This window comes from Amaranthus tricolor, chromosome 3 (assembly GCF_026212465.1).
Source record: "Amaranthus tricolor cultivar Red isolate AtriRed21 chromosome 3, ASM2621246v1, whole genome shotgun sequence".
NCBI classification, from domain to species: Eukaryota; Viridiplantae; Streptophyta; class Magnoliopsida; order Caryophyllales; family Amaranthaceae; genus Amaranthus; species Amaranthus tricolor.
In genome coordinates, this window is record NC_080049.1 from 7030979 (window position 1) to 7058291 (window position 27313).

A 27313-nucleotide genomic window follows, 5' to 3' on the forward strand; every position below is an offset into this window, starting at 1 on the left:
TCCAAAAGAATAACCTCTTTACCCTCATAACTGTAGCATCTCTTCCACAATGACCAACTTCCATGCTAGTGTGATGCCATGTGATGATTGTTGTTCTCAACTCTACATCAGGACCTACCACAAGCTTTTGTTTCCTCCTTAGCAAGTCATTCTGAATGGTGTAGTGTTTGACATTGTAACGGCCCGGTTTAAGTGACCCGGAAAAATCATATGAAAACATGATCCCGGTTCACAAACGGACACTAAAAATTCATTTTTCACTCGGATCGTCAACGTTCCAACGGTAAAGGAATATGGTCAACGCAAGAAACAACGCCAAACAAAGAAAACAAGTCAGCGGAAGCCTTTACATACAACTCGAGAGCCTACCGGCCTCTAGACTAGCTAAAAAGTTGTACGAAATAAAAAGAAAATCATCATAATCTTTCGTTTCATAAACCGAGTTATTTCGACTTATAAACTTATTACAAAATATAACTTAGTCTTGATGATTACGGGTTCTAAGCTGAGTCCTCACTCCAGCCCCCACCTGCAGTCAACCTACTGCACGTCGTATGATAACACGTAGCAGGTTCCAAAGAACAACCAATACACGTCAGAGACTTCATACATATATCAAACAGGTTGAATACAAGCATGGTGTTTATCCTAGCATGCATAGGCTCTAATATATATTCATTATTCAATAATTCCAACTTGTAACGTTGCCCGCCCTGTTCGGGTCGTTCCAATACAAACATTTAATATTAAACAATTCCAACTTGTAATGTTGCCCGTCCTGTTCGGGTCGTTCAAGTATAAAAAAAAATCTTTTGGAGGAATACACTTGGGAGAGCTAATCCCAAGGCAACCACCGACCTAAGACGTTGCCCGTCCTGTTCGGGTCGTCAGAGGTAAAGTATGCATACCCCCATGGTGACCGTAATGATCCAAAACTGCCATGGGAACAATAATTATGATAATTCAAACCAAACGTTAACCCCTTTCGGTAATGAACATATAAATTTTCAATTTCCACTTTAACTTCTTTCAAATTGTTTGGGATGTCTAATCCTTATGTGAATTACAATACATCAATTAGGAATAAAACAACACTACTTGCAAAACCACATAAACAGTATGGTCTAAGCGTGTACCTTTAAATGCTGCAAACACACGTTGCTCAAGCACAATAGGAATTCCGCCCTCTTATAAATCGAGGTCCTAAATAACACACACAAAACGATCACATATTAGATCGTGTTTACACATTTAATCCACTCCATACCACTAAGATATCACTAAGACTTGATAATTTTAAATGTTTTCATCAAATTCCTAATGGTTCCAAATTGTAAACTTGAACCAGAAACTTAAATGATCGATTTGGACAGTTTAGAAAATTCAAATGAAAAATCCGACTTCGCCGTTGCGTTCGGAACGCGTCAATTACCTTGGGTACCAAATTTCATAATTTCTAACATCCAATTACTATTTTCAATTATTTTAAGCGTTAAACGAGTTTTTGTTTTAACGCATCGGATACATAAACCAACAACGGAAACGATTAACGTTTCCGAATCGGCACCAATACCGAAACAGCAGCTGCTGTCCGGAACTCCCATTATGTTATTATTGTTATTATTATTATTTTATATATATTTATACACAAAAACCCCATCATCAAAGCATAAGAGTCATCAGAATAAAAAGAATAGGCCCATCCATAAGATCTTCAAGAGACTTAAAACTCCACAAATTATGATAATTAAATTAAATACTTAATTCTCTTAACAATTAAAATTTTGTAGAGAATCATAAAACAAAAATCATCCTTCTTAAATCAAGACATATATATAAATACACAATCCTTCAATCATCCTTCTTAGATGACTACACTACTTGATCCATACCATTTAAATTCCTACTAACAAATTGTAATATAGTTAGAGAAATGTAAATCATAAAAGAAATTTATTTAAATATCAATATTAACTTAATTCTTTTAACAAATTAAACTTTGCTAAAGAATATAAATCAGAAACATAACTCAATCCTTTTAACAAAATTGAAGTTTATTAAAGGATTAGTAGAGAAAAATTATATATAAAAGAAAATATATTCAATCCTTCTAAAAGTCATAGGATATCATCATACATAAAATATATTTCACCTTAGAAATCTTATGAATAAAATTTATAAATAACAATTCAACTAAACTTACCCCTTGAACAAAAGATTGGATTGAACAACAAAGTTTTTTTTTTCTTTTGTAATGCCGAAAACAAGAGAAAAGGAAAAGAAGAGAACTTTTGTTTTTTTTTTTTTTCTGATTTTTTTTGTACTCACTTCAAGGGTTAGAAAGGTAAGGGAATTCAAATGAGGCTTATGGAATTAAGAGGAGTAAGACCCACTTAAATTGCCATAACACACCATTATGAGAGGAGTTACAAAAATTCCTCCCATTCACCCTCACAACCGGCCAACCCCCTCAATTCCTTAACTTTTTTTAAAAAAAAAAAATTTAATTAACTAATTAAGTAGTTATTATATTATTGTTAAAATAAAAAAGAAACGTCACGCGATAACCTCGTACGCGATAAAACTCGCTACCGTTAAAATTTAACTCACTTTATTTCTTGTAAATATCTATGTGTAAAATAATATAATTTAATAATACATATTTATTTTACTTTATTATATTATTTTTTAAACCCGATAAATTACTGGGTGTTACAGACATGTTCTCCACTTGTTAGTCTTTGTAGAATTCCCTCAAGGTGTGGATCCATGGCATAACTCCTCTTAATTTTTTCTTCTAAATCTGATGGAATAAGGGAGATCGCACAACATAATATCTTAGCCCCTTTAACCCTTGACAAGGCATCAGCCACCATATTGTCTTTTCCCTTATTGTAGCTTATTTCATAGTCAAAACCCATTAGCTTAGCCAACTAGAACTGCTGAAATGGAGTAGACACTGTTACCACTTTTGAACTGCAAATACAATAGCCAAGAGTTCTTTTTCATATACTGATAACCTTTGCCATTTAGGTCCCAAGCTTTTACTAATGAAAGCTATAGGTTGCCCTTCTTGCACAAGCACAACTCCAATTCCCCCCTTTGAGGCATCAGTTTCAATTACAAATTTCTTGTCAAAATTAGGTAATGCCAACACAAGGGTCGTCACCAAAGCTTGTGTCAACGTTTCAAAAGCTTGTTGTGCCTGATCATTCCATTGAAAAGCCCCCTTTTTAAGCAAGTCAATGAGTGGTTTACTCTTTTTTGCATACCCTCTTATAAATGTTCTATAATATCCAAATAACCCTAAAAAACTCCTCAAGCACTTAACTGAAGTAGGCACATACCACTTAACCACTGCTTCTATTTTCTTAGGATCTGTTTCTATTCCCTTTTCAGATATGAAATGACCTAAATGCTCTATTTTAGATGCAAAAAACATACATTTACTACTCTTAGCATACATCTTGTTCTGTCTCAATTATGAAAAACTAATCTAAGGTGAATACAATGTTCATTCAATGTTTTACTATAAATCAATACATCATCAAAGAATATTAGCACACATTTCCTCAATAGTGATCTAAAGACCTGATTCATCCAATTTTGAAAAGTAGCTAGAGCATTAGTTGAACCAAATGGCATAACTAAAAATTCATAATGACCTGTATGTGTTTTGAAAGCAGTCTTGTATATATCATCAGCATGCATCCTCAATTGATGGTAGCCTGAGCTAAGATCCACTTTACTGAATACTCTTGAACCATGAAGCTCATCTACCAGTTCTTCTAATACAGGGATAGAAAATTTGTTCTTGATTGTATGCTGGTTCAACTGCCTATAATCCACACATAATCTCCAACTACCATCCGTCTTGCCAATTAATACAAAAGGTGAAGCATAGGGATTGTTACTGTGCTGGTTTACAACCCTTTCTAACATTTCTTGGATTAAGTGCTCAATAATGTCTCTATGTTTCAAGGGGTACCTATATGGCCTTATGTTTATAGGTTTAGAGCCCTGTTCCAAAGGTATTTTATGATCAAATACCCCTCTTTCTAGTGGTAATTCTTTAGGATCCTCAAAAACATCCTCAAACTCTTTTCTAAAAATGGTTATTTCAGGGGGTTCATTGTTTGTTTCAAATTCTATTAAAGTATTCATCAAGCAGGAAGGTAAAGTATGTGAGGGTTGTAAAACTGGTAAAAGACAGAAATGAATGGATTAGTCATTTTCTTTACCTTCCATAGGTTTTTCTATCACCTGAAGCCTTTTCTCAGAAACTCCTTTTAAACACAAATTTTGTCCCTTGATTTCAAACTTCATGATCGTTTCTTGAAAATTCCAACTAATCTCCCCTAAAGTTCTAAGCCATTGCATTCCAAGAACCATATCACAAGTTCCAATAGGTATCAACAGAACATCAGTATCAAAAACTGTACCATTAATCTTCCAAGAGAAGTTTTTACACCTGTATTGACAAGCCAACTTATTTCCATCTACCACGGTCACCTCTTGTGGAGCTATTTGTTCCAACACACATCCTAGCTTTTTGGCATATTCAATATTCAAGAAGTTGTGAGTACTTTCAGAATCTATTAAGATGTGTACTGGTTTATGCTTAACAAAACCAACAGCCCTCATGATGTAGAAAAGATTGTTCTCTAATTAAAGTATGTAAAGAGATATAAGGCTCTTCAATCTCCTGTGTTTTAGCACAATTGTATTCTTCATCTATGAATTTATTTCCTTCATCTTCCTCATCTGTCAAGATTTCAATTGTGAACAATTGAGGTTCTTTAAAACCACATTTGTGCCCTCTTTCATAGGGTTTGTCACAAAGGTAGTAAAGGCCTTGAACAATTTTCTTAGCTCTAATTTTTGCTGGCACAAATGTATCTGACACAAATCTGTTATGCTTATGGTTACTGGAATTTATCAACCATGTACAATGATGCCAAATCGAACTTCTGTTCTTCACTGATTTTGCACAACTCAAAATATTTGCTGGTTTTTCTTATCCACTCATTAGGATTTGTGCCATCAAATTTTGGGAATTCTAACTTAGGCATGAATCCTAAAGGTTTGATTCCCCCATTATTGTGATCTTCATTGATGTTTTTGGGTGAATTAACAATGCAAGAAGGAGATTTCTCATTTAATTTAGACATAAGTATCTCAAACTTGCTGTTAAATTCGTCCTTTAATTCTTCCATTTGGGTTTGCATTTCCTTCACTTGCACCTCCATAGCTTTTATTCGTTTAGTTTGGGTTAAGGGTGCCAGGATTAAAGAAAACACTTAGAAAACTCAAGAAACAGGAGCGTTGCTATTATACCAATGATACGGATCAACTTTTGTGTGACCCTTGGCAATGGTTTTCAATGTGAACAATCACTTCAGATTACATGCAAGAAAGAGGAGAGGATTAGAGAAGAAGAAATTAGAAAGAGAAATATAGTATTTGATTTATTTCATACTCATCAAAAGATAAGGACTTAAGGAAAGGAGCAAAAATAACAACTTTTCCCGCCAAAACACTAAAATTAACAACTAACTAAATTAGTACTCTAACAGTTATCCAACCAAATAATCTTTCATTTTTTCAGATGTTTCCTCGTCCTTACTCTCCATTTAGTTCTATTCGAAGACAATATTATAGAAATCACATTTCAACAATTGCTTCAAGTTTTTTTTATTACAAATTTTTCTTTTAATTTTTGTTAATCAATTTTCATTGACGCAATTAGAAAAGTCTCTTAAAAAGACTTCTATTAGAAGTTTGTGAAAGACCATTTATTAAACACATTACACATCCTTATTGAATGAGATAGAATGAATCCAAGCGTCTGCAGATAAAATCCTACGGCGTGATCCATTTACACATGGACCCCATTTTAACTGTTCACACTCCCCCCAATAAATTGTTCCTAATCATATAAAAGCGCATGAACCCTAATTTCAAAATTAAAATTGTAACCGCTAAATCAAAATTTTCGCAAAATCAACCATCCCCCTTTCACCTCGACGTTTCAAGTCGATTGCTATTCGTCGGTTCATCATCTAATTCATTACTTCATCCTTTTTTAATCTTTGCTTTCTTTCTACTTACTCCCTTTCACTTTCCCCTGTTTTGGGAATTCATGTTATGCGAACTCTATTTTTAAGGTATGTCCATGTTTTCCTCATTTCATTATAGTCTATGTTGACTTTACTTTTACATTTTATTGTGTATGGAAAATATGGGTTTAATGTGAATTTGTTAATTTTATGACGTCTTTTAGTGATTGGTCTTGTATGATATATGTTGGATTGGATGATTGATGGAACTTTATCTTCGTTTAGTTATGATGTCTGGAAGATAAAGTTAGTTATTTCTTTTGGGGTTGTGGTTGATTGAATATGGATACCCCGGTTTCGAATGGTTTGAATCCGAAACGGTCATCAAGGAGGAAGGTAGTTACAAAAAACTATAATGAAAATTTGATGGATGAGTTCATAGAGAAGCATATAGGTGGTCCTTTGAAGAAGAGGAATCGAACCAAGTTTGATTTGGAGAAAGAAACCGAAAAGGAGGCGTTGATAGCTTTGTCGCTCGGTTTCCCCATTGATGCATTGCTTGATGAGGAGATTAGGGCCGATGTTATCCGGGAGTTAGGTGGAAAAGAACAAAATGACTACATTGTTATAAGGAATCATATCCTTTCGAGATGGAGGAGCAATGTTCGAGTGTGGCTGTCTAAGGGGCAGATAAGGGAAACTGTTAGTAGTGAGTGTGAGCATTTGATATCTGCTGCTTATGATTTTCTCTTGTACAATGGGTATATTAATTTTGGCGTTTCTTCGCCTTTCTCATCTCATATTCCAGAGGAGGCCTCTGAGGGATCAGTTGTGATAATTGGCGCAGGACTTGCAGGTTTAGCTGCTGCAAGGCAGTTGTTGTCGTTTGGTTTTAAGGTCATTGTTCTTGAAGGAAGGAACCGCCCTGGGGGAAGAGTGTATACACAGAAGATGGGTAAAAATGGTCAATTTGCTGCTGTTGAGTTAGGTGGAAGTGTTATAACTGGTATTCATGCAAACCCTTTGGGGGTTTTGGCTAGGCAGTTATCAATTCCTTTGCATAAGGTGAGAGACAAATGTCCATTGTACATGCCAGATGGGACTCCAGTTGATCAGGAGATGGATTCAAGAGTTGAATTCACTTTTAATCGGTTATTGGATAAAGTAACTGAGCTAAGAAAAATAATGGGTGGGTTTGTAAATGATATTTCTCTGGGCTCTGTTTTGGATACTGTTTGTGAGCTATATTCAGTAGCCAAGAGTAATGATGAACGTCGACTTCTAGATTGGCACTATGCGAACTTGGAATACGCAAATGCAGGATGTTTATCTGAGCTTTCTGCTGTTTATTGGGATCAGGATGATCCCTATGAGATGGGTGGTGATCATTGTTTCCTTGTCGGTGGGAATTGGAGGCTGATCAAATCCTTGTGTGAAGGAGTTCCTATATTATATGGAAAGACTGTTCACACTATCAGATATGGAGATGATGGTGTTGAGGTGATAGCTGGAAATCAAGTGTTTCAAGCAGATATTGCCCTGTGTACAGTGCCACTTGGGGTGCTAAAGCAAAAAAGAATAAAATTTGAACCTGAGTTACCTAAAAGCAAGCTTGAGGCTATTAACCGGCTAGGTTTTGGGTTGCTTAACAAAGTTGCAATGGTTTTTCCCCATGTATTTTGGGGTGATGATCTAGACACATTTGGATGTCTTAGAAATCATACCCATGATAGAGGGGAGTTTTTTCTATTCTATAGTTACCATACTGTGTCTGGTGGTGCAGTATTGGTTGCCTTGGTCGCAGGAGAAGCTGCCCAGGATTTCGAAGGCACGGAGCCATCCATTTTGCTGCATCGAGTTCTGAATGTGCTCAGAGGTATAATTTACAGTTTCCTTTTAACGATGTACAATATATTTTCACTATTTTTCTACCCAAATTTTACTTCCAGCTATCTCTTGTCTCTTGATGGTGGAAGTTCGCATAACATTCCCTTTTTAACTTTTCAGCCGATGCTGAACCACCCATGTCACACTTTGCTTTCATCAATGATTTTTAATTTGAAGAATAACTTATGGGTCTACACAGTTTGAAGAATAACCTTGGTCCTTGTGAAAATATTGTTCATGTTGTCTTGAGGGTTTTTAAATGATCTGATGATATTGTAGTGTGTTGTTTTTATTGACACTAAATTAAATTAAAGGTAGGGGTTGTCATTCTTTTATCTAATGTAATGATGATAAAAAATAACTAGAGATTAGGTTATATTTCCAATTACAGGATCAAGATTGCAAGTTAGCCATAGGGTCATGCTATTGCATGAACGACGAAGCTGTAAACAATTTGAGTCTCCGTGTGGGATGCCAGAGCATAGGTGTTAAATCATTGAGGATTATATGACTGGATCATTGATTCAATAATAATTATTATTGTGTGTATTAACAAAAGAACTAGAACATGTCTATTTGCGGTGAGAATTCTTTCCTTCATATTTTTTGAAGTGGCAATTTTATCATGCAAATTAGGTCGACTTGGGTCATATTATGGTGTGGTTATTCATTCACTTAAATTTTGAGTTTAGGATGGGTTGGATTTGAGTGATCATTTGATCATATAAATTTGAGTTTGGGATGGGGTATATTTGAAAGATTATTTGATCACTTCAATCACGCATAGATGCTAATGTGTCATCGTTTTCATAACTAACAAATATGACACTTTAGCGTTTGGGTTAATACAGAACTCATAATTTCAGATATTGTTTGGGTTTGGGTGTTGATTTTGTTCACGTCTTGATGAAGAGATTGCACAAGTCAAATATGTAGAGGGGTTTTAAGAAATGAGATCGGATATCAACAATTTTTGTAGAAACTAGGATTATCAGAGTAGTTTCTTTAATTATCAAATTCAAAGCATTATAGCTTTATAAATGTGTGTTGTCCTTTGAAGGTCTCATTTGATGTGCAACTGTAGTCCTATAGAGTGACCCTTGCAAAACAACATCAATGCCAAAACCCTAATCACAAAAGATTAGGGTCAACAACATATTCCTTTCAATTCTTGCACTCTAGGTCATCTTCGGTCTTCACGCCGACTTTTCTAAGATTATCAGAGTAGTTTCTTTAATAATCAAATTCAAAGCATTATAGCTTTATAACTGTATGTTGTCGTTTGAAGGTTTCATTTGATGTGCAACTATAGTCTTATAGAGTGATTCTTGCAAAACAACATCAATGCCAAAACCAATCACAAAAAATTGGGGTTCACTACATATTCCTTTCTATTCTTGCACTGTAGGTCATCTTCGGTCTTTCATGCCTTCTTTTTAAGTCTTCTAAGTTTTAACTTTCTATTTTCCGTACTGGTTCGTTAATACACCGTCTTTGCACATGTCCGAATCATCTTGAACAATTCACTTCTATCTTTTCTTCAATATTTGCAACTTTCTAATCTCTTTTTATATCTTTGTTTCGAAATCTATCCCTCGTGTTATGCCCACTCATCCATTGAAGTATTCACTTGTTTGCTACTCCCATCTTCCTACTATGATTCTTTTTAAAAGCCTTACATTTTGATCCATTTAGTAGTGCTAATCTGATAGTCATTCAATACAACTTTCTTTTTAGTTTAAGGGTATACCTCGATCATATAATATCTCAATAGCCTATTATGGATTGACATAACCATACGTGATTTGGTACAATGTGGAAATATGTTGCAAGAATTGTAGAGAAATATGTTAGAATGGTTGAAAGTGTAATGTAAAAGAATAATTGTAAGAATGTGTAATGAAGATAACGTAAATCATATGAGGAATGTAACCTAGAAAGATTACAGGACAATGTGATAGTTTAAACAATTTGAGAAGCTTGAGATCACCCTAAATAAGTCTAGAAATCCATCCCAAATCTATTACAATTGACTATTATATGTTTTTTACTCTCCCCCCTATTTATACTACTTTTTTTTCTTTATCTTATTCGTTAAGCTAATCACTCACTAGCTAATGTTAATTAGATGATCTTGTGTTAACCCTACTAAGCCATTCATGACCATGAAAAAAAACCGTGATCGGGGATGCAATTGTGGAAATGGTCACGACGTAGCGGAAAATAGCTATAGCAAAGTTTCAACGTAAATTGCGGCCGATGCGGTGTGATTTTTGAAAAATATCACATAAGGAGAGTTTAAACTTATAATTGCGTCTTTGTTGTTGAACTACTATTATTACGCCATAATATGCCTAAATCTATTATAATTGCACTATATGAGACATTTTTAGTGTATAATTAAATTAACTCACCAATTATTAGCTAATTATTATCTTATCAACTAAAATTATGCGTATCTATTATTTAAGTGATCGTAATAATTAAAGTTAATCTATATTAATCAAATTTTAACGGGGAAACAAATAACGTTCTAATGGTGAAATATTGTGATAAATTGGTGTTACACATTACGTAATGGTTAACATGGCCTTTTGACATTGAATATTCATGCAACGTTATATAGCGGGATTTAACATCGTGTAAACTCTCAAATAGACATAACGGGGGAGTTTATATTCCATGATCATGGCATACCCGTTCTCCATTTTTGCCATCTACACTTAATTCTTGTGGGTCATATCTTGTTGGGTGTCCCCACTATTCTGAAATATGGACCCTTGCAAAAATGATTTGAAAATTGTTTGTTGATTTGCGCTATGTGAATATTTTCTTTTGCCTGAATTAGTTGTCTTGCTTGTAATAGATATTTTTTCTTATGTCTGAATTAGTTTTGTTTACTTCCAATGCACTAATTTAATTTTTAATATTTTTAATTTTTAATATTTGTAATTGTGTATAATTAATTTTAAAAGTTGATTTTATCAAAATTTATGTTGAGATGAATTAAACAAGATTCCGCTTGACTATATTTTAACAATTATTAAGAATAAAGTACAAATTAAGGATGATTGATAAATAGTGTCAAAAATCAAATGGTACTCATGTCCTTAAGCAGAGGGAGTAGTATATAACCTTTTAATCTCTAAATTATTGGTCACATTTTATTTGGGGGTCATTAGTGTGGATTTTTTTTGCTAAAATTTATTGATTATCCTTTCATTTGAAATTTAACATTATCCTTATTCTAAGGGTATCACTAAGGGATCAAAGGTAATGTGAGAAAAAAGTTTTCTATTATTTCCAAGGTGAACTGAAACAAAATATGTCCTACTAGCTTTGGACAACAGAGTACAAAACTAGCAATGACACAACTAAATCTGTAAGAAGATAGTAAACATATATAGTACCATTTAATGGTACCAGAAAGGACATATAATACAAAACTGGGATTAGAAACGCAAAACTTTAATTTAGAGTTTTCGAGACACATGTTTCATCGTCCTTTTTATATATACCCTTTGCGTCCCTTTGAGTTAGCTACCTTTACATTTTTGTCTGTCCCGCTTAGTTTGTTATATTTCCTTAGTCTTCTATTATCATTCATATAATTTTAACTTTGTCTAATTCTTCCAACATCTAAACCACTTAATATTTTTCCAAACTTTTTAATAGCAGAATACTCCTTATGTCCCTCTGAGTTGGCTACATTTACATTTTTGTCTGTCTCGCTTTGTTATATTTCCATTTTATAGATATGGTCTTCATAGTTTTTTATTCTCATCTACACATTTTTTTTGTCTTTTAATATCATTCACATAATTCTTATTTTGGGTAATTCCTTCAACAACTAAACTACTTAATATTTGTGCAAAACTCTTGATAGCAAAATCAAGGAGTTGATAGGACTATACTATATATTTGCAATTAAATCAAAAATCTATTAGATACAATCTCGTATCTATTGCGTTCTCTGGTTTAAGTTAGTTACACTTAATGTATTTTTGCTATCCGATGCATTATTTTAACTATAACTAGTTGCGTATAATTTAAATTTATAGGGTTGATATGATATGTACTGAAACAAATCAAACAAAATCTCACTTGACTTTGTTTTTTCTTGTACATAAAGAATGAGTAAAACAATATTGATTGATGAATAGTAGTTGCCAAGTGTAACAACGGATTTGAATCAAAGGTGTTACAATGGTATGGTCTAAGGCCTTTCTAGCTGTATTTATCAAGTTGCAATTGTTGATATTGATGTGATCTTTTTGGACCTTTTTTTTTCTTTTTATCCCTTTCTTCTATCATTCATTTACAAGCTTTAGATTGATTCTGATCTTTTGTTTTTTGCTTTTTGTTGGTGGCTACAAATAGGTATATATAATCCAAAAGGTATTCATGTGCCAGATCCCATTCAGTCAGCTTGCACAAGATGGGGCAGTGATCCTCTTTCTTATGGTTCATATTCTCATGTTCGAGTAGGCTCAATTGGAATCGACTATGACATCCTATCTGAAAGTGTAGAAAACCGATTGTTCTTTGCTGGTGAAGCAACAAGTAGGAAGTATCCAGCCACAATGCATGGTGCATTTTTAAGTGGCCTAAGAGAAGCTGGTCGAATTTTTCGAGGCACAAGGATTCTACAGATGTATGGGAAAAAATGTGGAACGAAAAACCTTGGACTAAGCTTCGATACCCTTCTCGATCTTTTTAGGAGGCCTGACTTAGAAGTTGGAAACTTTTTGTTTATACTTGATCCTGTGGCTGAAAATGGGAGCTCATTAGGACTCTTAAGAGTTTCCTTCGCGGACTTCAGCTGTAAATTCTGTAGTGAATGCTGTTGGTTGGCTGAACTAGGGACGAAATGTGCAAAGCACAGTAGCCTTCCTTTACTTCTTTATGCAGTAGTATCTCGCGAACAAGTGGAACAGCTCCAACGAGTAAACGGAGGAGACCAAGATCGGTTGTTGTATCTGTTCAACAATCTTGGACTGAAGCTGATGGGACCCACAGCTTTGGGTGCAATCGGAAACTCTGTGATCACTGGCATTTCAAGTGCACGGAGAGGTAGGGGCAGGTATCGTTTGGCTATCGGACCTCAAGGTATCGTGTAAATGTGCTTCTGGTCGACATTGACTAGTTTCAGTAGTGTTGTGTAGTAGGGGCTGAGTAGATGTTCCAATGCTGAAGTCGTAGAGCTGCCGCAGTGTTTTTTTTTTTTTCGGTTGGTGCTGCTTCAGGCTAGTAAGAGCAACTAACATGATGATGGTGCAAGCCCAATTCAATTTGGTAGGAGTATTCTTTGTAATTTGTCAGGAAATAGGTTTATACAGTGTAGTCTCGACTCTCGATTTAGCCATCGATTCTCAATTCAGCCATGTTAGCGGGGTGGTTGGCGCTTTCGAACTTGTGTTTTCACATCCACAATTTTGTTGTATTATTGGGTTCTAGGTTACTTACATGTAAATTGTGTACTTTAGACATTTTTTTGGCTTGAAAAAAAGTTTCTGATCTTCCTCCCTCCCTTACTCCTCACCAATTTTATAGCAAGATGAAGCATTCAGATTTCAGGCTAATACTAGTTCTATTGGTTAGGGTCGATTCAATTTGTCATGAATTTTTATAAAAGTATTTGGAAAATTTCATGTGCTAACCTTGAATTTTTTTAATTCACGTGGTAAAGGATTTTTTAATTCCTGTGGTGATCTTGACCGTTCAATTTTTTTTTGTGGTAGACAAATAAATTTCTTTTGGTTAACTTTATGCTGTTTTTACCCAATGTAATGACATTTTTTTCAAAAAACAAAAATCGTGATCGATTGACCATATATTTTGAAATTTAGCTGAACTAAATATTTAATTTAACGAAAAATATAACATTTAATCTACTATATGTAAAGTTGGATGCTCAAGGTCCACCATGTGGATTAAGAAAAACATTTGTGAAAAAAGCCAAAAACGAGTCACCACATGAATTTTCCAAAATATTTTCTTATCACTAACTATTTCTTAAAAAACATAAAATATTTAAATATTTTCAAATTAAAAAGGATAACTATGTAGCTGACATTAACAAAAGAATTAGAAAGCTCAAATTATAATTGATTAGAAATATAATGGGTTTCAACTTTCAATTAAAAATTAATGATGTGAAACTAAACAATCGACAAACTTAAGAAAGTGGATCAAAAGGGTCAAGTTTGAATTATAATCAAGTTTGAGTCTATGTTTTTTAACTTTTAGGGGCGGATCATTTTCGAATTCTAATCTATCGGTTTTTAATTTAGTTGTGTCAATTTAAAATTGTATTAAAAATTAACAAGTTTATAAAATACATAAAAACTAGAAAAATAAAAATTGTAAAAACATACAACGTAATTAATACTATTATCTAACAAGATAACAAATTAATTAAAGCCAGAATCCATGCAAACGCTACCCATAAATTTAGTTTTTGTAGAATTGTATTGATCTAGAAATGTAGAATGTATTGATCTAGAAATAATGTAATCCCTTTTCTTTTCTAATCTTCATCCCATTTAAAATATTTCACCTTGAGAAAAGAGAAATTTAATTAATGTATTTGACACATATTTAGAAGATAAAATATATCTACGTAAGATCTCGTTAGATTCGTCTTAATTATACTTTTTTATCATATATTTTTTATAATTTTTTATTGTGTGTATTTAGAGATATTAAAATTTACTTTAAAAAATATGCAAAAAGTAAATAAAAAAACAAAAGAGAACGGAGTGAGTCCAACCGTTCCTTTAAAATTTGTTTACGATTAGAGATAGTCTCACATAAATTAGTCTATTGAACAATATAAAAAAGGATGGAGGGAGTTATGATTGGAAAGACTAGTCCATGTACGACATTAAGGTTCAGAAAATTGAATAAAATCCACGCAAATGCGACAATTGCAATCTGCAAAGCGACACATATTGCAACCGACGCAAACACACGATACACAACCTTTGCATTTTGGGTTCACAGAACATCCCCGTAATACTTGCTTTGACTGCCTTTCTTCTTCATCCTCACATTTTCTGTTATTTTATAAATCACAAGGGAATTAATTTTGATATTAATAATAATTACATATCTTAATTTTGATATAATTAATAATAAGATGATCATACAAAATTTGTTTGAACATCACTACAAATTATTTATATAGAGTTGTTCATAGACAGGCTTCAGACTCGATTCATCCAATTTCAAAAAAGGCAGAATTAAAACAGACGAATACTGATACAAACATAATACCCAAGTAAACCGCTCGTTCACTTATCTTTTACTTTTTATTATGTTTTAGTAATTATTAACTATTTATTTTGAAAAATAATAGCCCATACTCATGTTAGTGGGCTTAATGCATGATATTAGATGTTATCTAATACTCTATCATGCATTAATCCAACTAATACTCATGTTCGGATAAATGTACGCCCGCAGCCAAACCTTGTTAGTGATTACACAATAAAGAAGTTGCTTACTATTGAAATGAGACGCTATTAATAGAGATCACTCACAGTGTAGTAGATTGAAATTTAGAACAAGTCCAAGTATGAGTAGCTTTGAAGGCTTCATGGTAGGCCCTACACTCGGTTGTATCACTCATCTTAAAACGGCGCATCTTGGCGCAGGCAGTGCACTTGATGAACTCATCCCGGTGAAATTTGAGTCTCCGACGAGGCCTAATGCAGGAAGTTGGATCAGTTGCTGAACCCAAATAGTATTTGAGTAGCTTTGTTTCCTTCAATGGAACTTTCTGCCCATTCACAAACACCCAAATATGAGTGTTCCATTTGCTTTGTGATGCTCTAATTCCTGCATGCTCTTCAAATTCACTTGGTCTCAACTTTTCTGTCACTCATTTTTCCAAACAAATTAAATAATTAATACCCAAATAAGTTAATTTGATACAAAAATGTTAATTGAGTTTTTAAATACTTCCTCAGTTCCAAATTCCTCGCAACATTTGTTTTTTTTCACGTAGTTCAATGCACTATTCAATTCTTAATATCTTTAATTATATATAATAAAAAATTATAAATTTTGTTATTAAGATTCTTTGATTCGAGACAAGTCAAACAAGATCACATTTGACTATATTTTAACTTATAGATTAAGAATTATACAAATTATTAAGGATGATGAGTGAATAGTGCAAACATAGTTAATGTTGCGACTAATTTAGAACGGAGGTAATATTTAGTTAGATTTTAGTCATAAGATAGCCCATGGATTATTGATGAACAACAAGCACCGATTGATATAATTTTGTCGGCTTGTAGTAGCAGAATAAAACTACACAATAATTTTTGTAATTTCGTTCATTTTATGTGTTTTTTAAATGTTTTGCCTATATTCAAGTTATTAAACTAAAGGAAAAGCAACTTTGACTTGTGAAAATGGATGACCAACAAGCAAGCAATGATCAATATAACTTACCAACTTGTAAAGACGAAGTAAAAGTACACATTAATTATCGTGATTCTACAATGTAAAATGTTTTTGATCTGAGCCTCAAAACAAGTTTTAATTAAACTAAAAGCACAAACAACGTAAGTTAATGTAAACTAATATTTGACTCTTAATTTAAGGCTTATGTGTGATTAAACACCTCAAACATGCCCAGAAGTCCTGTTTGTTGAACGTCTATGTATTAAATTGTTGTGTGAGACGGTCTAACCGTTGGACGTTATCCATACATGAATTTAGTAGTCCAACTAATAGACGATCTTTCACAAGAGCAGCTCATTAATCGAAAATTAAACTTAAATCTTTTGCGAAAATTAAGGACATAAGTACCTCCATTGCAACCAGGATAACAATCACAAGATACTTCCAGCTTTCCATTACCATAGATTCTAAACTTGCCAGCTGAATCACCATATGTAGCATTTGTACATCCACAATCCAGTTCTATAAAGCCTTCACCTCTTTTAATCCCATGTATTCCATTTAGTTCTTCATTACTAAACAATGGAGGATGAGAAAAGACCTCAATCTCATCATCATCACCATGATCATCATGATCATCAACAACAACACTTTGCATTTGGGTATCTTCAAAAGGTATTAGGTCAAGTCTCCCTTGAGCTTTGTATTATTTTAACAAACATTTTAGTTTTATAAATATAAATTAATTAACAATACTATATTTTTTATATAAAAAACACTTTGTGCAAGTTTTGAGGGAAATGATTTTACTAAAAGTTATTTATTTTTACTCTCTCTACCCATCAGAAAATTTTGATTTTTAAGAAAAAAGTAAATATTAGTAATAAATAAAAAGAAAAAATGAATTGTATGAATGAAATTAAAAAAAAAATTAAAATGTATGGATGAGATTAAAAGAAAGAGGTAGGCTATTGTCCAAAATTAAAAATGATGCAAAATGAGTGAACAGACCAAAATGACAATTAATGCAAAATAGGTGGAACGAATGGATTGCAATCCATATATGAGTAGTAAGTGAATGTTTGAAAAACAAATTGTTCTTGATTAAAAATGTAATAGGAGTAAATGAAGGTTTGGATGCATTGAAGGTATACACTTATGTAACATCATTGATTTATGGAAAGGGATAAAGGAGATCTTCTTTTCCATTTTTGTTGTTTTTTTTAATAAAAATATAAGTTATTTTTATTGATTAAAATTAATTTTCTAAGATTTTATTATAATAAAAAAATAACATTTCCAAGATATAAATCGATGAATTTTGATTCAAAGAGACAATTTTAGTTCGAAAAGTCTTGTATGAGACCATCTCCTTGTGAGATGAGCCCATATAAGCAATCTATTAGTAAAAAAATAAAAAAAAAAACAATGATATCTGAATTTACACTAGTAAAGGAGATAATTTTTTTAAAGAGTTTAGGCTAACTCAATTGAGGTCGTCTCACGGTGAGACAGCTTCAATAAACTTTAAACAGGCCCGTCGATTAACCTGGGTTGGTTATAGATAAAGGGGTTCATGTATACAATAACATTAGTATGCAAATAGATATAAACATGTTGACTCGTGGTAATAAAGTGGATTTTGAGCTAAAATGGTTATGTGTTCAATTCCTAAGATCTACAAATAATAGTGTTGTGAGTTTTATTGGTACAATTTATTTAATTTAATTTAATTTATATTTTATTTTGAGATAATTTTTTTTAAGATCATTCTCCCTCTCTCTTCAATAATAACGTCCCATTTACATATTCATATTTGTCAAGACAATATTTCAATCCTGCGGGAGGTATTTAATTGTGCATAATTATAAATTATAAAAAATTAATATTAATAATACTACTTATATTAAGACGAATTAAACAAGATCCCACTAGACTATATTCTAATTGAAAATAAAAATACAAATTAAAAGGAACTATATAAAGTATTCAAATTTAAATGGGACATTAATATTGAATCAGTTGAAGTATTAATTTATATGTCGTTGAATTTAAGAATTCGGTGATCTTATCATACTCTTGATACTATTTTGTGATTTAAATCGATTTATAAACATCTCATTATACTATATTTTTGTTATCAATAATTTAATTACTCTAAAATTATAATCTTATATTACAATTTAGTTTTACAACAAATATATCGACTGAATAATGTAATTTACAAATTTATTGAAATTAATAGTTACTAAAATTCCATAAATATAAGCTTAAGGGCCCATTTTATATATTTTGTACAGGGCCTCTATTTTCTTCGAGACGGCCCTGTCAATAAAGAATTAGTGTTTTTAGTTTGATTAATGAAGATTCAAAGATATAAACTGAAATGAGATGTATAAATCATTTTAGTCATACAAAAGCCATCAATCTATTTGCTTCTGTCAATAAATGAAATTATTTCAATGAAACAATGAAGAAAATTTAATCGTAGAAGAAATATATGTGAAACTTAATAAATAGTAGAAAATAATTTTAAATTTAATTCATCTTCTTTTCAAGGTGAGAGCGACTTAGAATAACAAAATCTGGTTATATTATATGGAGTTTTTGTTGCTTGTTTGCATTTCTCAAGTTTATAAAAGTATTAACAAAAAGATGAAAATGGATTGGTAACTTTTGAGAAGAACTTTTAGGTTTATAAAAAGATTTTTAAAATTATATCTTATCTATCTCTATAATATATACAAATGAAAAAACGATTAGAATACATGTCAATTTCATAATAAAAATTTTCTGCTCTTTTCATGTTCTTATTAGGCAAATACTTTTTTAGTATATCATGTAATATCTTTCTGATTAGATTTGTTTAATAGATTAGTAACAAAAGATTTTAAAACTATATCTTATTTACTAATTTTACCATATACAATCAATTAAGATATGTAATATCTTTTAATTACAATGGATAATTATAGGATAACAAATTAATAATTTATGTAAAAATTTTATTTTCATATACACTAGTTACATGGCTATATTAAAAAAGTACAAAAATTATATAGATTATACATTAATTATTTAAGTAAATAAAAGAAAAAGATATTGGTGAAATAATTTCAAAAGATAATTCTATCACGTATGTTTGATAAAGTTATAACACATAAATAAATAAATTAGGTTATAAGTTCATTATTATAGTAAAATAATATTCATTCTGTTCCTTAATGAAGTTCCCACAAACACAAAGAATGTTCACGGGAATTAAGAAAAATAGAATCGTTAAAATAATAGACATATTATTTTATTAAATAACAAATTTAATGGAGGAAAAGTGGACACCATAAACATTAAAAACACATTAAAAAAAAGTTAGTGGAAAAAATATGGGGAGCATAACTAATAAAAAAATATTTTTATAAAATTAGTGGAAAATATATATAGGGACCATAAAGAATATATAAGTGTTTTAAAATGAAGTTAATGGAAGATATGTAGGGACCATAAGTATTATAAAATATTATATCAGAATGAATAAGATTATTTTTGTTCAAATTTTGTGACATAAACAAAACAATTCTCTATGGGAACAACAAAAGGAACACTCCAAAATGACAAATTGAAACTTCTTCAAAGACTGGAGGGAGTATGTTCTTTAGGTTGAAACTTATTTTAAGGTTTTACAAAGACATTAAACATTTAAATTGTTATTTATATTATTTTTAATGTGTTGAAATTTTCTATTATTTTATGTAATTACTTATAATCTATATTGTTTAGTGCATGATTTCATGATTTATTTTATATATATTAGTAATATATATCTCAATCTAATAGTAATACTTTTAAAACTTTTAAAACAAATTAATTTATAATTTCAATATGATTTATGAGTCATATAATAACTTAATTACTAATATTAAATTAATAATTTTTTATTTAAATAATTCATAAACTATTTCTTTGAAAAAAAAATCATAAACCGTATTTGACACGGGAATCTATCTAGTTTAAAAGAATTACCTTGTTTCATTTCCACCCACAAGTTTAGCAACAAATTAGATATTGAATATAGAATTTAAATATTTTTGCTTTGAGTGCTTATGTTTCTATTTGATAATCGACAGAAATCTCTCAATCATATAGAAATAGCATCCAAGAGTTGGAAAGAAACGGTGTAAGATGTATATTTAGTTATATATATTTATGGAGAAAAGTAGAGGAAGAGGGCAAGTTGACAAAAGACCAAGGGAGGAACAGAAAGATTGAGAAGATGAATTCTCCTCAATTTTGTATTAGCGAGTCGTGCAAACTCATCTTGTTTATCAGAGCAAGTGAAAGTACCTTTAATTAAGTAAAAAAATGCAAAATATATATCCTTCAAAATACATAAATTTTTTAGAAAAGACTATTATAAAACGTGAAAAAGGTTTGCATATTAAATGAGATGTAATTATTGAAGATATCAAGAGTTTCTCAAAAGATCGTTTTGCTTTTTTGTATAATTTTCAAATGAACTGTGTAATCTGTTATGATCCGTTAATTTATCTTATAGCATTAACTAAAACAATATTGTCAACAAACAACATGCACTGAAATATGTCTGCTTGATTCGATCGAGTTATCTCATCTAGGATCGCATGAACAAGGAACCTAGGGTTAAGCGTTGATGAAGGCTGAGTGTGATTGGACAATACTAACATTTATCTTTACTTCTCAATATTGCAATACATTCATATATTTCTTGAGAATGTCCTTCTTTATCATTCCCACCAAATTATTCTCTTTGTACCTTGTCATATACTTTTTTTCAATTCAATAAAAACCATGTGCAAGTCTGTTTTTCTTACCTTATAGTATTTCATCATGTATCCTAAAATGAATTAGTTCCATCGTAAATCTATCTAGTATAATCAAAATTGATTTTCAAATATACTAATACCTATTCTCATACGTATTTTCACACATAACTGACACAAATAATGACAATGCTAGATAAAATATGAAAAAATCTCATTGTGTTTCTTCTTTAGTTATCACTTTTCACTAATTAACAATGTAGGCGTATTATAATTATAAGTATGTAAAAGATCTGACTTGATATTAGAGACTATCAATGTTATTTCTAACAATACATTTCTAGAATATACTTCAGATCTATAATGTACTAAAAACAAAAAAAAAGAAAAGCAAAAACTGAATTAAATTTAAAAGACGCCGTCTGTGGGGATCGAACCCACGACCACGTGGTTAAAAGCCACGCGCTCTACCACTGAGCTAAGACGGCTACTTATTAACTGATATGAGTAATTATGATATAATCTTGTGTTTTCCAGGTTTCTAGGAAGAACTTGCTTAAAAGTTACAATTTCTAACCCCTTCCTAGGTAGAACAACCTTATGAGAACGGAAAGGAACTTTCTAGAACTAAGTTGAATACATTAGAAGTGTAGTAAACTGGAGTATTTAAAGCTGAGGATTAGTACAGAAGAACAGCATTAGTATTTTGGACGCGTTGAGGGAATTGTGAGCATGACTTGTATTTGAATTTTGTCAATTGGTTGTTTTCATAATCAGTCTTATTTATGTTGATGCAGTGAGGATTATTGGCATATGGGGGTCAGTAATAAGGATTACTTGCTGCTGCATCTCAACAGCCAAACCAGGCCAAGCTAATTTATGTATGCAAATCCTCTCACTCTAATTTCTTATAACTATAAATTTTTTTTCTTTGATATAATTATAACATTAGTACATACAAACTTTGCTTCATTTTATCACAAACAATATACTTGCTTTGATCCATGCAAAAAAAAAAAAAAAAAAAATATTCAATTTAAATACAAAGACTTCAAAAAGATTTGATAGTGTAAATTTAATATTTCCTCAAAGTCATAAAATCTGTCTAAAGTAATTTCTATGTCTCAAAGAAATAACCCTAAATATAAATGTGCTGTAAATCAAAAAAATTGGTTAACAGTAGTAGAAAAGTATACATTATGTGAAAGTAAAAAATTTGTCGATAAAATGAAAAACTAAGTAAAATGTATGGATGATAATTAAAAAAAAGCGTGAATCTTGATTAAAAATAAAAATGGAATAAATTCAATAGAAAAATAAAAATTAGATTAATTTTTTGGGACAGAGGAAGTATGTGCCCTTCCCACCAGCCACATCCGACTGTTAACAAATTAGTTATGCCCATTCTATCTCCCTATAGCTTTTTATGTTGTGGTCTCTCTTTTGAATGACGAGCCCAACTTAGCTCGTCAGAGCATATGCATCAGAACCACACATGAAGCTCAGCTCTCTTTCGAGCACATCGACTGCTTGTCCTTTACAATACGATTGCGATACAGTTATGTGGGCCACATTTTGCACTGTGATTGTAGTACTGCTTTCAACCTTCATTATAGAATTCAACATCAACTAATAAGCATTATAACAACATAGGGCAAGGGATATTGCAGCAGGACGGAGTAAAAATTGGCAAACTCTATGGAGGTCCGGTGCAGTTTTAAAAATTATGATATTTTTTAACAATTTTGTATCTTAAACACTTAACATATACTAAGTAATTTAATATCGAGGCCCCTAATTTTTCAAACCCCTACGCGGTCGAACCTCCCATGTTAACTGCAGCAAGAGGAAATTCTAGACTTTGAGAAAAATTACTCTACACCACATCATAACAACATTCATTGTTCCAATACCATTAAATGACTCCTACTTTGAATGATGTTTTGGAGTTAGACGTACGCAACCTTACCTTTGTTATACACTAGCTAGTGACAATATAGAGGTTATTTCCGATTGACCCTTAGCAATAAACGTCATTTGCAGTTTCACATAAATAAGAAAGGCACATGAGTTAATTAGTCATTTTCTTATAGTACATTATAATCCAAACTCAAAGAACTATAAATCCTTAGTGTTATGAAATAAGGAACATTAAATAGAGACAAAAATAGATAAAGAGAGAATCATGAATGTTTACAGTTTTACCTTTTTCACTAAGAATTGTAGCATTGATCATCTTGCTTATTTTAAAGTTGAGCATCACCAATACATATGAGTCCTGATATCAGAAGTTTTGTAGTTAGAGCATCATCCAGAAAACAGAATTGGAAGAGACATATAAATGTGAAAATAAAGTAATAACCTTCATGCTTCAAGGCAGGAGCCAATGTCTATGCTATCCACATTTGTTTGGTGGCTTCCTGGAGAACCAACTTCTGCAAAACAAAAAATGTTTATAAATGTTAGATTTTTACATATTGGAAGTGTTTCTTATTAGTCATTGGAAAATGTAGAGAACCTTCTGTTATGTAGAAGCTCGATTTTCTGGCCTTGCTCAATTTGGTGAATGGTAAAAGGATCTGCTTCATAAGGGCATTATCCCATTCTAGAGCTTCCCACCATTCTCGATCTGCTTTTATCTCTTGAAGATGAAGTGGAGCTAATTGTTCTTCATTGGTACGTAATGGTATGAAGAGAGGAAATCTCTTCAGATTTGGACAATCCCTAACTGTGATCTTTTCAATAGAATCACAAGTTGGTACATTTCCTTGGAAGAAGCTTGTAAGACAAGGAAGATCATCCAAATCGATAGCCCTTAAGTCGGGTAGTTCATAAATGCCTCTATGTTGATCCTTAGCCTTGGGTGATGCAATAATCTGCAGCAAATTTCGGCAGCCAGCAATCTTAGCTTCTCTGAAGTTTCTAAGGTGATGCTGCTGTAAATTATTATCCATGAATATCTCCTTGATTTCTGGACAGTATTCAACAATAATTCGTTCTACTGAACCTTTTCCTAGCAAACCTCTATGACAAATACTTGTCAACTTTGGTAAGCGCCTCAATTGCAGAACTCTCAAGTTGGGAAGCCAGCAAGTCGGATTGTCTTGATCAAAACTATTGTCATGACTTGCTGCAATCTCTTCCAGTTCTTCACATCCTTCAACTTCGAGCTCCTGGAGGTTATTTAGGTCACCATTTAATAGCTTCTTGATTTTAGGACAGTATTTGATCACCAATATCTTAAGATTGGAAAAGGCGCCTTGTTGATACAGAACTCCTTCCTTCACTAAACCCCTGAAATCGTGCAGATCAGTGAGAATTAGCTCCTGGAGGCATCGAAGTCGTAATACAGCAGCTTTGTATGCAGCTTCTTGTGCGGCTTCAGAGAGTGATTGTGGTGACCAGATGAATTCTATCACTCTGCAACGCCTAACAAGAATTCTCTTCAATGTGGCAAGGTGAATTAATGATGGAAGGGCATCAAACAAGCTTCTTGCATCCAACTCGGAGTTATGGATCTGTAGATTCTGCGTGTTCTCGGGAGGAATGAAGAGATCACCTTCATTCCCACTATGTTTAAGATTACGGCTGCATAATATCACCACTCGTTGTTCTTCATCACTCGTGATATAGTCTAAATGTTTGTATTCACCTGCTCCAATAACAAACTCATAGTGGTTTAGCAGCTGGAAATGCTGAGTTTTAACATATCTATTAAAACTGCCCACTTCAGAAATCCTACACCCTTCTAGTCTCTCCAAATACCTGAGTTTTACAATATCATCTCCTGAGATAGTTTGCACATCTGGATCGAGTTTAAGGCATTGAATATGAGTGAATGCAGATAGTGACCCACTGATTAACCGACACAAATCTTTGCACCCGTCTAAATCAAGGAATCTTAGGTCAGATAGCTGCTCAATTCCATGGGGTACATCCTTCAATGACCAGCAACAGTTGAAGTTCAACTCCCTTAATTTGGTAAGTTTCATCAGTGAAGGCACGAAATGCAAACGCCTACAAAATTCTAGCAGAAGAGCCCTCAGGTTCTTCAACTCTGATATCGAGTTTGGTAACCTTTTGATGCTGGTTTCCGATAAGTTAAGCACCTTAAGTGCCTTTAAGTGCGTAAAGAAAGAATCTGGGAGTTTCGTGAACGGATTTTTTTGGAGTAGCAGGGTTGTGAGGCAGGGACACATGGGTATTGTTCCCGGTTGAATTTCTGACAAAGAATTATGCATCAACGAAACCTTATCAAGATTTATCGTCCATCTTCGTCCACTAGGTATTCTTCTTAGCTCTGCACCAGCAGCTATCATAAATCGTGGCATCACATTCGTGATTCGAATAGCCATGTCTCTGATGAAATTATGCATCTTCACACATTTGCTATCATACTTCTCGAGCAAGCATGCGTTTTCAAGTTTATTCAGCATGCTGTGTCCCTTATCATACTGCTTTTTCCATCCCTCCATCGTATCCAGAAGCCCTTCAGAACGGAACAGAACAATAAGATCTTCCCGTTTAATTCCACCATACTTGGGATACAATGCACACAGTAGGAAACATTGCCTCAACTTTGGATCTTTCAAACGGTCATAGCTAAGCTTCAAAACCGGGAAAATATCTGTTTCTATAGCAGCTTGTCCGGCAGTTGAATCCCGCAACTCCTCTAATGTATTACGCCACTCTTGAATGTCTTCTACTCCTCGCATGCTTCCTGCCATGACTTTCAAACCAAGAGGCAAACCCGCACACTCAGCAGCAACTAGCTCTGCTAGCTCATCGATTTCCGAAGGAATCCCATCTCTTCTGCAAAGTAGCTTGGCAAATAGCTCCCAAGCTTTTTCCTTTGAAAGCGGCTCCACTTTGACAAGTTCTTGACATTTCATCCTTCTGCACACGTCTAAGGAGCGAGTTGTCAAGATCAACTTGCAACGACTCTGCTGTCCAACAGGAATCCCGACTTCCTCTAATGATAGATATTCCCACACATCATCCAGGAAAAGAAAAACATTCTTTCTCTGCTTTAACTCGTACGATAAAGAGGCCGCCTTCCTGATTAGATTCTTCTCTGTTAAAAGATAACTCAAATCCATAGCTTCCGCAATCTTATCCTGCAGCATAGGCAATGTCGTGTCATGTGACACCGATACCCAGTAAACACTTCTGGGCGATTTAAACCGCTCAAGTAACTCATTATGAATTTCTTTAAGTAACATAGTCTTCCCAACGCCACCTGGACCATAAACACCTATATTGGATATCGTCTCATTCTCTGTAAGCCACGAAATAGCTTTTTCCTTTTTATCAGTTAAGATTTCATCGTGTATCTTATCGTCTGTCGTGACAAGTTCAATGCTAGAACCCCCATGATCATAGAACATAAACCCATGAGGAAAACTCCCTTGCTTAAGCAAATCTCCAATTTGTTCGGTCAAATAAGCAGTCTGATTCGTACAAATACTTGTCCCATACTGACTACTGCCCCATCCTGATGTGTTTAAATCTTGTCCTCGTAGCTCAAGACGTTGCAGTTGAATCACAGCCTCATCAACGTCTTTTAACCAGTTATCAACCTCCTTCTTTCTTCTTTTTCCTGGTCGAAGCTCCTCTTGTTCGATTTCATTGTGTATATCTTCTGCTCTTGCTCGTAGTGCTCTGGTTTTACGCTTCAACTGCTGCAGCTTAGATTCAACGCTAGCACCACCGTTGAACAAGTTCTTTATTGAGTTCATTGAAGAGCCTGGGTTTGAGATAAAAAGCACAAAAATGAGCATACTTTCCATACAACACTTCAAAGCTTATGTCATTCTTAAAAAGATAGTCTTATTGAATATTCCTAGTAATATAATTTTTTGTTTTTCACAAATCTGTTCAGTTGTAAATCTTAGGATGATTTTGGTACCTTTTACAAAATAGATCAATCTTGATATATAGATGATGGTGTAAGCATACTAGTGAAACGTAATTCTCTAGTTAGTTCGACTTTTGAATTCGCAATTCGCTCAAAATGATTTAAATTAGTCTAAAATCGACCATAATTTACTTTTTTTGATTCACAGTTCGTGAGTCGATAAATAAATCATGTGAGACTGAAGCATACAGAACAAGTTCTCAATAAGTAGGTTACAAATTTCCTTTTACTCTTTT

General features: G+C 32.8%; 3 protein-coding genes and 1 non-coding gene across 8 annotated transcripts in view; 1 reads left to right on the plus strand and 3 right to left on the minus strand.

Moving 5' to 3' along the window:
- The first annotated feature begins 5911 nt into the window (after nucleotides 1-5911).
- On the plus strand, nucleotides 5912-13485 carry LOC130807304 (lysine-specific histone demethylase 1 homolog 2). The gene is made up of 3 exons (XM_057672463.1): nucleotides 5912-6167; nucleotides 6345-7935; nucleotides 12327-13485. Exons 2-3 carry the CDS (start codon nucleotides 6402-6404, stop codon nucleotides 13064-13066), a joined length of 2274 nt encoding a protein of 757 aa, XP_057528446.1. The 5' UTR covers nucleotides 5912-6167; nucleotides 6345-6401; the 3' UTR covers nucleotides 13067-13485.
- Nucleotides 13486-14832: 1347 nt separating this feature from the next.
- Nucleotides 14833-17022, minus strand: LOC130808287 (protein ULTRAPETALA 2-like). The gene is made up of 3 exons (XM_057673767.1): nucleotides 16773-17022; nucleotides 15491-15824; nucleotides 14833-15004 (listed from the first exon to the last, which is right to left on the minus strand). The coding sequence occupies exons 1-3, from the start codon at nucleotides 17020-17022 to the stop codon at nucleotides 14833-14835; spliced, it is 756 nt and encodes a 251-aa protein (XP_057529750.1).
- Nucleotides 17023-21576: 4554 nt separating this feature from the next.
- On the minus strand, nucleotides 21577-21648 carry TRNAK-UUU (transfer RNA lysine (anticodon UUU)). Its single transcript has one exon. It is a non-coding gene; the product is annotated as a tRNA-Lys (tRNA).
- A 655-nt stretch (nucleotides 21649-22303) lies between these two features.
- The window catches only part of LOC130807305 (probable disease resistance protein At1g62630), a 5853-nt gene continuing 843 nt past the window's right edge, over nucleotides 22304-27313 (minus strand). The window contains exons 2-5 of one of the 5 annotated variants that reach the window (XR_009040564.1): nucleotides 23679-26906; nucleotides 23523-23595; nucleotides 23366-23438; nucleotides 22304-22765 (exon numbers count right to left, since the gene is read on the minus strand). Coding sequence is in view for 1 of the 5 variants with exons in the window: in XM_057672464.1 (XP_057528447.1) it covers nucleotides 23525-23595; nucleotides 23679-26949 (3342 nt within the window). In the remaining 4 variants the exon portion in view is untranslated. Of the gene's footprint in view, nucleotides 23439-23522; nucleotides 23596-23678 lie in introns of all 5 variants that reach the window. The other 4 variants (XR_009040561.1, XR_009040563.1, XR_009040562.1 and 1 more) reach the window with 4 other exon arrangements.